Genomic DNA, 13,446 nt, shown 5'->3' on the forward strand with positions numbered 1-13,446 from the left:
ATTTTTCGATATACGCTCGTTTCCAACTATAATTAAAAACGGTTACTAATTTGATTCAAAATTAACGATCATACAAAGGCAAGCTATTATCTCAAATCCTTAATAACATTTAATAATAGATACAACTTAATATAAACAATTATGCACGAACTAAAAAACACGAAGAAAACGAGCGAAAAATATAAATATGGCAGAGTAGAAAGGGCGACAGGGAATTTCTCAGCGTAAACTCATTCAACGTGAGCTGGGCTAGGTCAAGGGATGAATAGCGATGCGATAATATTTTCCCAAGCGTTTTTAGAGGTCGATGAATCGAGAGAGTTTCGTCCCCTGCAATTGTAACTGTATATAGTTGTAACTAGTCTCCACACGAAATCTTTTTCGTGTATCGGCCACAGTACCATATAGACAATTAAATCGGGAATCGCTAATAGAATTTCATAGACCAAAGTCGTTTCGATACGATTTTCGTCGCGCTGCTGCGGTTTTCTCGCGCTCCTCCCTCCCTCAATCCCCATTCCTCTTCTAAACGATGTAACATATGCGCGCAGATTTACGAACAGAGCACGTATCGAGTTATTATCACGGCAACCGCATTAACCCCCGACTACTCGACCGGTAACAAGGGCCACCGATACCACCGCCTGTCCGAATCTATTTCGGATAAAGCCATAAAATTACTACTTTAAGTACACTTACTAATTCATTTATATGTCTGAAGATTACAAAGGAAAATAAGTATAACTTAGTTGACTCTTTTAAAATTTTGATATCATTTAATGGTTAAAAAAGTGTATTTTAATATAACTATTTGGTTCAAAGCCTTTTAGTATAGAAATAATTAACAGAGCCATAAAGTTCTATGGAAAATTAATGCCTTACCAAATATCTAAGATATAATAACTGGACTGTTATAAAATTGGTGTATCGGCAAATGACGAATTGTAGGTTATAAAGTTCTTTTATAATTTTACACGTTTAATAAAGTACTTGATTTTTAATCGATTTTTGTTAGTATATTGAAATTATTAGAAAGTGAAACTGCCTTCTTATTGGTGCAGCCCGTTCAATTGGTGAATTAATGAATTTAGTAATGAATTTTATAGATCTACCGTAATATGTGGATAAAATGTCATTGTCCGATAATTGTTGCGCGATTCGCTCGCCAGAGCGCGACCATTCGCGTATCGAAGCCTTTAAGGTCCCTTTATATCGCGTGCGCCGCATTCTTCTTACTGGTTCGCGCCTTGTCTCCACTTACATTCAAGGACGATTCAGACGTAACTGCTCTCTCTCGCGCGCGCGCACCATATATATTCTTTACACGGTTTTAACTTTGAAATGACAGAAAGGAAAAGTCCGTGAACAGAGAAATATAGAATGACATTCTTATAACGTAAGATGGGGACTTCTCATATAATGTAGAATTGATAATTGTTTGGCAATGTTTCTTGAAATCATATATGTTGTGTTTGATATCTCGAATAAGAAATCTTTGTAGTTGACGAATGCGATGATAGATATATCATACAAATATTGTTCAAATATATTTGTAAGAAATATTGACACGCCATTGTATTTATCCAATAGCATTTACATACTAATTAATCGATTCGAGCATACTAAATTTTTAGTATATTATACTATACTAGCTTTACTATACTATACTATACTATACTCTAGTATACTAGCTTTCATACAACTACAAAAATTTCTGATTAGGATGAATGCCAAATATTATGAATACTAAAACCTCAATGTAGAAACTATTAAAAAGCGCTTCATTGGAAAATAAAGATAAGTGGTAAATGCTTTTTGTAGCTACATTAAGTAGACAGAAAAAGTTTACGTAAAGAGTAGACGTTCGTTTTAACTGCGTAACAGACGGATTAAAGTTACGTTAGTGGCCTCCTTCTGCCGCGGCTAATCTGCATTATTCTACGTGTTATGTATCATCTGGTCGAACGTGCGTGTTCTCTTGACTTAAAATTCAACAACGGCATCGACGTAACTATCTACGACTTTGTCGAGACGGTCCCTCGCGACATCCCACACTCGGTCAACAATAGATAGAGCCTCACATACATAACCTACCGTTTAGATAATGTATCGGTCATCGAGCGTTCGGTATATAGTCCAACTATCGTAATCGCAATTCCACCAAGATTTAATACCGCATATTATACCTTCTCCAACCAAAATTGAATTATCGAGTTGTTGAAAAAATTCCTAGCATCTTTATTATGAATTTCTTTCAAACAATAAAATATTCGAACGAATACTATTTTTATTTAGATATTACAAACAATTAAGAAGAAACACACGAGAATTCGTTCATAAAACAGGTTTCTGTTTTATTTTTTAATAAGACAATGTCGAGCCTTCTATACCCAAGCAATTTTAAACCGTAAGTGGAATATGCATTCAACTTCATGTATCTTATTCACCGAATATGGTATAACCTCCTTATTATTCATCGTGGTCTTTGCAAATTTTATTCGAAAGACGTAGACAAGAAATGAAATATTGCAAAAGCCTGTAGAAGCTATTCGAATGAATTCGTTATCAGAAAAGTGCAACTTTTCGAGAAAAACTTTTTTGAGTATGCTTTAAATCAAAGCGTACTCAACATATTTTCAATGTTAGGAACATCGACGTGATCCTTTCACCATTTTGAATTTTCTCAGTTAGTAGAGGGCGCGCAGGTTGCGATCACAAGTTAATCATCGATCCAAGGAATCGCTGCGCACTTAACGGTGATTTATATGTTTGACTAGCGGATGAAACTCGAATCACGGATAATAAAGGGCGACTAAACAGAGAAAAAAATCGGCGCGGAAATTCGGTGCACGCGTCGAATATCGGGTGAAACGTATCAGAGGCAGACGTTAACTCCGCTTTAAAATTCTACGGCACGAGGCTCGTAACTATTTACGTCCTGGCCGAGAGCATATAGCCACTTTCATAGGGCTACGCGACGCATCTGTTTGACTAGCGAACACACATGCAAGGCCCCGTTTCTCTTTCTGTGCGCGCATCGAGACGACGATCTAGACTTTAAACAAAGGTATTATCGCGCATACCAGATCTGCGTTGAATTACAAAGTAACTTGCGAAAGGGCATCCACTTGGTATCTCATGTAACCACTTGCAAAAGAACCCAAAGAACAATGGCCAGGTCGCTCAATTAATGATATCAAAAATCCTGTTTCAACGTCAGGGTATCTCATAGATAATAAAAGCTTCTGGATCTGAAGTTTAAATATACCGCAATTTAGTACTGTTAATCAGGCTTACAATAAAAATAGATAGTAAAAGATACGCAATAGATTGGCGAAGCATATCGTTTATTTGATTGTATGTAAAATCGATACAAGATATTAGACTCGATTTCGAACCAATATAGAACCAAAAAAAAAAAAATAATATTTCTAGAATTAATGTAGTATTAGTTAAAAAGTGATATCTTTGAAAAAAAATTAAATAAAAGATCGTGTTACAAATCTACGCAGGATTTTACAAGAGATATACTGATTTGTGATATTTTTGTTTGCTACTGGACATTTCATAAATCTCTTTTTATTACGATGTACTTAATATTCGTGTATTCGCGAATATGCAGAGATAAATTTCTTACGTGATATTAAAATATCGTTCATGATAACAGTAATGCCAGATAGATTGCGTCTTTTGATCATCCGACCGAGCTTATTTTGCATTCGACAAGGACGTCGAATAACGATTAGCGACTCCCTACATTTATTAGGTAGATATATGATTAATGAACGTCGCCGCGATTGTTTTTTAACCGAGTACAGCTTCTTTTGTTTGCATACCGGTGATTTCTTCTTTTTCCCGCGACGTTTCCCGGATAGTTATCGATTTCTTTCTGTAGTTGTAACTTAGACATCGACATAGGACGCTTGAACTGGTGGTCGTACCAGTTATGCCATAAACTATATATTGTCGTGGACACTATTGTAACGATGAAAATATTTATAACCGCGCAGAAGCGTTCATAAGCTGGGAACTCGTGACACTTTGACCGTTAATGCTATCGCGTTACGAAATAATCGCCTGGTCGATAAAAAAGTGACGATTGTCTTTCTCATGTGAGTAAAAACAGAGCGTGCACTTTGATCAGTTTCGATACAATTTCCGTTTCTTTCCGCGGCCATCTTTTACTCTGTTGGTACATTGGAAAAATTATCAACTAATTAAAATATCCCCTTTTCTGCATGTAGGGTGTCTCGGGATTTAACAGACAAACATTGTAAATGTGTTATGTGTCATGATCAAACATAAAATGTCATGACATTATGTGCTTTTCGAAAACAATCGTACAGTTGTAGCATTTAAACGTTGCACTTTGCACTTGCTTGATTCAAAGTACAAATACAATAGCTACATGACTGTTCCCGAAAAAACAATATTATGCCATTCCAGCAGCATAAAGATTTGTAATCTAAAATTCAAACAAAATGTGTAAACATAACATTTATAAACATGGATCGTTTAAAGCTTTACTAAAAAGTTATAAAAGATATACAAAATACAAAGAAAGCAGTAGTTTATCCTCGAATATCGCCTTCAATTTTGCGCCATTAGACTTTTATGTGTGGACAATTTTAAAAAAGGTAGATATATCGAACAAGTATTAGATTGATACATTAAGATGAAATGAAATCAAAATGTGGTTCATAAGGTAATAAACCTTTTTATCGCTGTCACTTCCGTATCGACAGGAACGGTAAACATTTTGAAAGTACCGACAGTTAATGATCAATGTCTTGTAGCATATAACCGCAAGTTCATTATTGTTCTCTTTGTGCTATATATTATTATAACGGTTTTATAAAGCTTTAAATAACTCATATCTGTAATAACATTTCTTACTTGATTATATCCATAAAACATATCGACAAAGTTTGGATGTTAAATCCTAGAACCCTCTATTATGTGTTATCAAAGGAATGGTTGAAATTGTCACGGTGTGTAGAAACTCATCGTGTTCTTTCGACTCTCGGATACGGAGAAAAACCCGTTAGAAATTGTTCGATGCTACTCTTGCATGTCGCGAACGGCGGGCGTACACGCTTGCCACAGAAGCTTCGTGTAGCGGTAGTGGTTACTCATGGTGCGTGTGCAACAGCAGCAAGTATGCGCGTCCGCCATAGGCCCTTTCTCATCGTCAAGTTACGAAGGCCGAGTAGCGAGCGCGTCGAAAGAAGAACATCGGCAGCGTGAAAGTAAAGAAAGTGGGCCGCTTCAAGTATCGTTCAACCTAGTACATACTTGCATACCTACCCTCCTCTTTTCGCAGGCCACGATTCTTCCTTTTTATTCTTCCAGGATCGTCTGATCATGTCAAATTTATGATTATTTGCTAAAAATTTAAGATGTTTTGTTCAAAATTATATACATACTTTAATTTTAGTTAAAGCTAGAGTTTGTATGTTTGAATGAAGTGTTTTAAACATTTTATTTTCAAAAAAAGTTTCAACGATTTTGTCGGTAAGGTAAACTCATTTGGCGGGTGGTTGAAGAAGGAGATTGTTCTAATCAGGAATTCGACGGGCACAAGGTAGTAAGAGTTTCTTTTAATTCTAACTCGTATTCCATCTCCGGTTTACAACGCAACACGAACAAAACAAATCCGTGCTAATTTCTTAAGAGATTATCGATTACCGATCGGGTCTCGACGCGGCGAGGCTGTGGAGCCCGCGCGCACGATTCCCCCCTTACCGTTCGGTTACTTTTACCAAATAGCATCTCTATTACCATTCGTAACGCTCTGAAATACAAATTAATTGTGTCCCGTCAGAGATTCTAGAAAGTTGTCGTCAAGGCGATTGTTACGAAGCTGGACGCTAGCCAGTATCAACGTAGCTTCACTACTGTCACGCTGAAAATCACTCGACGCGAGATTATCGCGTGATTTGTTATCTATTAGACGTATACATAATCATAGTACCTAATTGCATATAAGTACCTTTTTTTTATTGAACACATGAAACATAATCAGTTCATAAGCAAATATGTATTATTTATAAGATATGCTATACAAAGTAGGGTATAAAAATAAGGAATGTGTATGACAACGTGCAAACCTAGAAACGTTAACAGATGTATAAGATTAGAATATAAAAATAAGATTAAGATAAGTCTATAAGTGGAGGAATTTTTTTGAGTCTTTTCTTAAGTTAGCACTTGAGGCCTACATATGTGACATAATAATATGTATATATATATATATCCGCTTTTTATTTATTAAACCAATATAATATAACGCCATAACTTTCCTAATAGGAAATAAGCAACTGCACCTATTATCATTGATAGCTACTTAATATAAATATAAGAGTATTCTATGGTAAAGAAGATGAAAGTACATTACTTATATTTATTTATACAAAGCCTATTATTAGAAACTTTGATTCCAGCCTTATTACATATTTGCAAGTAATAATGTATGTCTAAAACATGATACGACTTGTATTTATGTGTGTACAAGTTGTCTCCTTAAAGTTAATTCCATTTTTACGAATCTCCTCTTGTAACGTTGAAAATTGAAACGAATGTTTTCTACGATGTTAGAAGTTTGTTGGTCCGTCAACGGACGTTGGTGAGGTTAGGTGAACTTCTTACTAATAGTATATAAAATTGAGGTGACGTTTTCCCTTTTTTATGCCAGCATCGGGTTTTCTCGGTACTGAATCTCTTTGAGTGGCAACCAAGTTCGAACATCGGGCAAAGCTTCCCAGGGTCGCGTGAAAAATAATCCAATTAACCATAATTGTCGTAACGCGAGGCGAAACGTGCACTTCCGCGACTCTTGCCAAAGATAACAACGCCGAAATTCTCTCCGCGGATCTTTGTCGCCCCCTATTTTCATATGTCGCTACTATGATTCTAATTTAAGACAAAACATATTATGTAGTGTTTACATAAAATTACATAAAATGCAGATGACACGAGTAATCGTTGTTGAATCGATATTCTATACGCCATATTGATTTAAAGGTATGGTTAGTTTGATTTTTTAATCTTGCTTTTATTGTATATTTTTGGTAAATGGTTGGCACATTTCAGTTAATGATGTGAGAAAGGAACATTACCTACAGTAGGTATGACACGAATAATTATCCTCTGATTGATCTTAATTTAAATTTAAAATGAATATTTCTAAATTATTTAACTTTTTTATATCATGAATTCTTTGGAAAATCTAAATTAGTAGTAATAAGAGGTAGAAATTCTTAAATTAGTAGTAATTAAAAATACAAATTTAAATTAGGGAATAATGAGAAGCAACAATTTTCTGTTTAGGAATTCAATCATCTACGTGAATAATGGTTGTAATCAGGTGGAATGACGAAAAAACAACTGGTTAGTGAAGGTATCGCGATTGCGTGAAACGTTTTGCCGTCATTGTTTCTAACCCCTTTGAATAAAATCGTCAAGGAGTGGATTAGTTGGCACGGTTCCACCATCGACTGGCTTCCCGGTACTCCGCACGATTGTTGCAAAGAACATTTTATTCCCTGAACCCATTCTACGAAGAAATTATATACACCCCTATTCTAACATTATTCTGTAAATTACAAGCAGCTAATTTAATATCTTAACATCACAAAATTTATTAAAATAATTCTAAAAAAGCAATGTTTGATTTAATGAAGATTTGAACTGATCATCTTGGCGATTGCAATCAAATGTTTTCTTCGCTACGCCAAGTTAATTGTTTTTTATTTGATTTTATATTTTTATTCTTATTGATTTTTTATTGTATATTTTTAATCATTTTAATTAAACAAAAGAGTGGTCGTCGTTAAAACACGGTAGAATTCACTGCTATGAAACATTCGCGAAGATTAATCGATTCTTCGAATGTGCATCCGCGACCGTAAGTTACAGTCGAAAAGCAATATCGGTTAATTCGCAATCGAATTCGCAGGAAATTACATTCGACGAAGGTATATTCGCGAGAGGCCTTCAAAATGCAACAGATCAACCGAAACGATCGTTTGCAACTAACCATTTTATCAAGGTTCAAACAATTTTCTCGGAATATTATTCCTAACTTTTCTTTCCCCCTTTTTTAACAGAATATTTCACGCGATTTTTCGATTCATTGAATCCCGTCGAAATATTTTTCAGATAGATACACCATCTCTAGGTGTATACTTTTTACGAAAAGGAAAAGCGCGAAAAAGAAACATGGCGGCGATTGAACGTTTTATACTTCGATGGTTATTTTTCTTTCTATCGTTGTAAAAAAAGGTACGCACTTTCTCGCGCGTTTCTTCCTTTGTTATTTGAACACGATGCGGTTGCAACATACAATCCGTCCAGTTATTTCGAACTCACGTACACAAACGAAACGTATAATAGAACGAGGCGCACGTACACAGCCTGCTACAAAACAGACGCGCACGAGAAAAAGAGGAAGCTTTATTTCTTTTTACCGGCCAATTCGATTACTCAAGGCACGCTTCTCACATGTACATACATATAGTACATATAACCTCTTTTATGATCTTCGAAAAAGTCCCTATACTCTCTACGTTGCGTTTCGTCATATCATGTAGCACTTTTCAACGTGAATTCCATGTAAATAGTTAGCGATTCAGTCATGCTCGTCTAAGCAGTCAGTCGATAATATAAATCCTCCTCTTGAAAAATAACCAACCGGTAGCTCTCGTCTGTTCTTAGTGGAAAAGAGTAAAAATAACCCTATACGTGTCTTTCTTCTTAGGTCTCGTGTCTTGGATGGAACGTGTCGTAGACCCTGTCTTGTTTTTGTAAGCGCAGTTACCGAGCCTTATCCATGCAAACGCACTGGCGATACACACTTAACCGCACGCACACTGAATTCGTTAGACCCGCACGTGCGCGTATTTAACGCACCGCGGACGAGCATCTTTTTCAGGCAACTAGTAAACACATACGCGTGTATATACAGACTTTTTTCCCCCGAGGAAGTTGCTTCTCATTTTTAGACGCCTTCGTTTAAAGCCATCCATGCTTTTCGGCGTTTAGACATTTACCAGTGCATAGTCGATAAAGTCGGTAATGAACTTAAAATTTAATATGGCGGCAAGTTATGAATATTTAAACATTTTGGTAGCATTATAATGAGACACAATTATGGTTCTGTCGCTAAAAATTAAGATAAGTCTAAAAATGTATACAGAAACTACAAGATATTTGGTGTATATATTTAAACAATCAAAATTACTCGTTATATTAATAAATTTTAATATTCAGTGGAATCATCTTTAATAACTGTTACATATATGTTTAAAATGGCTCTTGGTATTGTATAGGGATTTTTAACTACATACGTGATGTAACAAATGTTTCGTAACTTCTATATACATTTTCAAACTGGTCCCAAATTTGATTAACATAATAGTGACAGTCATGACGTGTCACATTATAATGTTACTGAAATTTAAAACTGTTTTATGTAACATACGAGTTTTCGCGAAGATCATCGCGAATTGTGAAATCAGTTCGATCAATTGTATCATCGAAATGTCACTAGACAGCGCGATCCGCTAATAAATACGTTGTTGGCAAGCAAACGCGTTTCCCATAACTCGTTGCACGCGATATACATAATACGCTATGAACCAGTCGTTTCGTGTATACATATATGCTTGCAAATATGAGTTAAAATTACAATTTATCTTCAAACACGTCGGAAACGATACACGATGAAAAAGGATCTTTCTCATAAAGTTCCTTTTACGAACTGAAGGGTGATGGTATACTACATATACTATACATATGCTATACTGGATACAGCCCTGATGGGTTGGTTTCCACGGCAGTGAGGACGGTTACAGCGATTTAAAACGAGTCTATGAAAGCCGCGCAACATCCAGCGAGCATAGCACAGAGAGAGAGAGAGAGAGAGAGAGAAAGGGAGGGGGGAGAGGGAGGATAACATTCCAGCGCGCAAAGAGAGGGATCCGTAGTAAATTTAGCGCACTGATCTCATTCTATGGTGAATCCGTGGACGAAAATAGCGGAGCGGTGAATGTGTTATTAAGGTGCGTTTAGGTCGGACCGACATGTGCGCGTAATCGGTGGCCGACAGTCACGCACCGCGCAGCTTGAATTCGATTCAATAAGACGTTGAACGCGTGCCGCCTCACTTATCGGTCTTGTGTGTAAATTGAACCGCATCTTCGTTCAACAATACACGTATCATATAAATATGGAGACTTATTATATGTATAGGTTAATTTTAATTGGGAAACAGAAAAGATAAAAGTATATGTTTCAGAAGAAAGTACGAATTTCATATTGAATAGTCGTCGATATAGAAAGTGTTATAAAATATGGAGCCAGACTTTGTGAACCGACAGTACTCACTGAGAGAAATAAAAAGAAAGATGTCTAATCAATGTACAGTTTTGTTATGTCAAGTTTTGTTTAGACTTTTTGTAGTAAATTTATCAGCAATGAATCGATTACAGTCTTTAAGTGACGCTATAAAAAGAAATCGAGAGGATTCAAGGCAGGTAGTTGAGGACTTAACCTTTATCTATTTCGTATCGACAGTTTGATCTAAATATTGTCTTAAGTGAAAAATATGGGAAATATAAAACTTGATATAATATTGGAAGAATCAACATAATTACCATTAATTAAACATTTTTCACTGTTCTCTCGGTAAGTATTATACCATCAATTCGTTTTTTAATAGCGTCCTGTACAAAGTATTCATAGCAAGAATGTTTCGTTTTCAAGTGTATACTGGTCAGATATCGCCGTAGGTTGTGGCTTTCGCAGCTTGGTGCGTGACAAAGCTTATTAAAGGGTGTAATGGCAACTTAATCTTTCCGTGAACTTTAGGTATAATTAACGTTTACTTCTCGATTTCTATCCGCTTGTAACGTGGATTTTTATGAACTTGAAGTCATTATCGTTCTCTCTATCGTATAATGACTAGACGAAGTATTGCTACATATCAGATTCTACATTTCGCTTTTATAATATTTTTTCGTAATCGTATGAAAGTATATATTATTAAATGATATAAAGTTTAATATATTTGAATGTAATTAATTAGTATGCGAATGATATAAGAAATATACTATGGCGTGTCAATGCTTTTTGTAGCCGCTATATGTTATACTACTCGGAAAAAAAGGAGATTATTTATATTGTGGTAACGGTGTTTTAACGAATTAGCGAAAACGTATGTGAGATTTTTCCTTTTATTCGAATCGCTTGTAATCGCATTGGCCTGTAAAAAGGGGTTAATAGCCGGTACCTAAACGCACCTTTACGATGGAAATGTATAATAGAGGAACCGTGCGTACGCGCATCCGCGTTCGTTCACTTCTGGAATGAGTTTCGAGCCGAGACGAGTAGCGGACTAGCGCCCAGGTGGCGCTGCGGGCGCGACGCCAATCGAAATTTCGGGAGGGCGATGACTGGGCTTCGCCCCCAGAAACTGTGATCTCGTTTTTCTGTCACTGACCTTCCGCGAGCCGCTGGTCCACACACAATCGTTGTCGCGCGTAATTTCTGTCAGTTAACCAATCATATAATACACTACCTGAACTTCGTTATCAATTTGTCACCCTTTTTTATAATGTATGATAGTTTTTAACAAGAATAAAAAGATGCTAGTTACTAAGACGTGGTGATCGTTATTTTGAAACTATGAATATTGTACAATCATTGTATAAGTCAGTTGCCTGATATTTTGTATATTTTATTACTACAAAAAGCTTAATCTATATCCTTTGTGTATAAGAAAAACATAGATAACATCTTGATTGTTTATCAACTAAAAGGGTAGTACCTTTTAAGGAGTTGTAAACCAGGAATAATAGATATTCTTATACTTATACCACTAAGATTTTCAACATATATGCATCGTCAGGAGCTCGATTAAAACGATGAATTAGAATTTAATTTAGGTTAGGTTATGAAGAAGACTAATTTACTACAAATATTTCTTTGTACAATTTCTTTGAAAATAGTTCATTATAATAACTAGAGGGCGCTGTATGGTTTCCTTTTTATACGATAACATCTCAAACATGTCAATAGTTTGCAAAGCTATATTTGTGATGTATATATTCGGCTTAAAGCCGCAGATGCATACGAACGAAGAAACAAGTAACATACTTGAGCTATTGATGATTCCGAGTCTCGGGGATCACCGAACTATGTGACATCTTTAGAATGCTAAGCATCGCTCACAATGGTAGAAATTCAAAGGAATCCAAAAGTGTAGGCATTCAGAGATCGGCTGCTGTGTCGCTTTGCTCGATTTTATGAATTCCCTTAGGCACGCGTTACTTTCCATCGGCGTGGGCATAAATACCACTGCCGTTGGTGGCGGTCACGCGCGTCACAATCATTATGCCACAATAATTATTAATGTCTGCATTACGTCACGCTTATATACGCGATACGCGCCTTCAGGGAAATCCTACGCGCGTTAACGTCATTAATGTCGTGTGTGTCTTCCAAGCGTTTCACATTAAAACAGGTCATTCTTTTTCTGAAAATCGTTTTATCAAGAATTTTATTTGTATCTTACACTCACGTATCACAAAATTTCACAATTCGAAATGGGAACGTAAATTTATTTATTAACACGTTTACTGGATTCCTACATACGAGCAAATAATTTTCATAGATATCTGTCTCTATGTCCTAGGATTTAATATATGTTATATGATTTAATATATGTAATATAAGTGTTATAAAAATTTCTACTACAATTTCGTAATATTTATATTAACCGTATTGAAACTGCTATCATACACGTAACATAAAAATATATACCAGCTCGAAACATATAACCTAAAAGTTTTACATGGTAATCGCGTGAACTTATTTTGTCAAGTCAAGAATCAACGAAAGATTAGGAAGCATTGTTTTCATGGAGGCGACTAAATCGATTTACGCTGATCGAAAACGGCCCTCATCTGCAACGAAGAGCGTCGGAATCGGATATCTACCAGGTGTTTTCTATTTCCTCAGGTTACGAGGGGCTCGCGTAAGGGCCTGCAAGTTGTGCGACAATTTCAAGCGTTATTTGTTAAGTTAGATTTCAATGTCTATATCTTTAATATAGTGATTTTACGTATGTATTTAATGAACGAATAATTCGAATATCGTCGTAAGATACAGTATATGGTACTACTACAAGGAATGATGGGAAGAAAATTGTCAAGGATGATGAATAATACCCGAAAAGTGCGACTCTCGAGATTGGAATAATCGTGATCGAGAATAAGCGAACCAGATGGGTTTCTCTGACGCATCCGCGAGGACGCTCAGCTAGAAATAGAGAATGATTATGCCCGGAGTAATCTCAATAGTGACAAACATTTTCTCCGTCCATAGTTAAAATTAAGACAAATTCTGGTCTTCAATATTGTCGTGTCGAATAATATGATAATCTAC

The 13,446-nt window shown here is 35.9% G+C and overlaps 1 protein-coding gene across 4 annotated transcripts in view; it reads left to right on the top strand.

Moving 5' to 3' along the window:
- Positions 1-13,446, top strand: part of LOC117231395 — a 94,365-nt gene that overhangs the window by 66,333 nt on the left and 14,586 nt on the right. Inside the window, exon 1 of one of the 4 annotated variants that reach the window (XM_033489804.1) lies at positions 7,357-7,399. The exons of the other annotated variants lie outside the window; for them this stretch is intronic. Coding sequence (XP_033345695.1) covers positions 7,372-7,399 — 28 coding nt within the window. The 5' untranslated portion in view covers positions 7,357-7,371. Of the gene's footprint in view, positions 1-7,356; positions 7,400-13,446 lie in introns of those variants that run through there. 4 annotated transcript variants of the gene reach the window in all.

The sequence above is a fragment of the Bombus vosnesenskii genome, unplaced genomic scaffold (genome assembly GCF_011952255.1).
Source record: "Bombus vosnesenskii isolate JDL3184/JDL3185 unplaced genomic scaffold, Bvos_JDL3184-5_v1.1 scf7180000013272, whole genome shotgun sequence".
Taxonomy (NCBI): Eukaryota; Metazoa; Arthropoda; class Insecta; order Hymenoptera; family Apidae; genus Bombus; species Bombus vosnesenskii.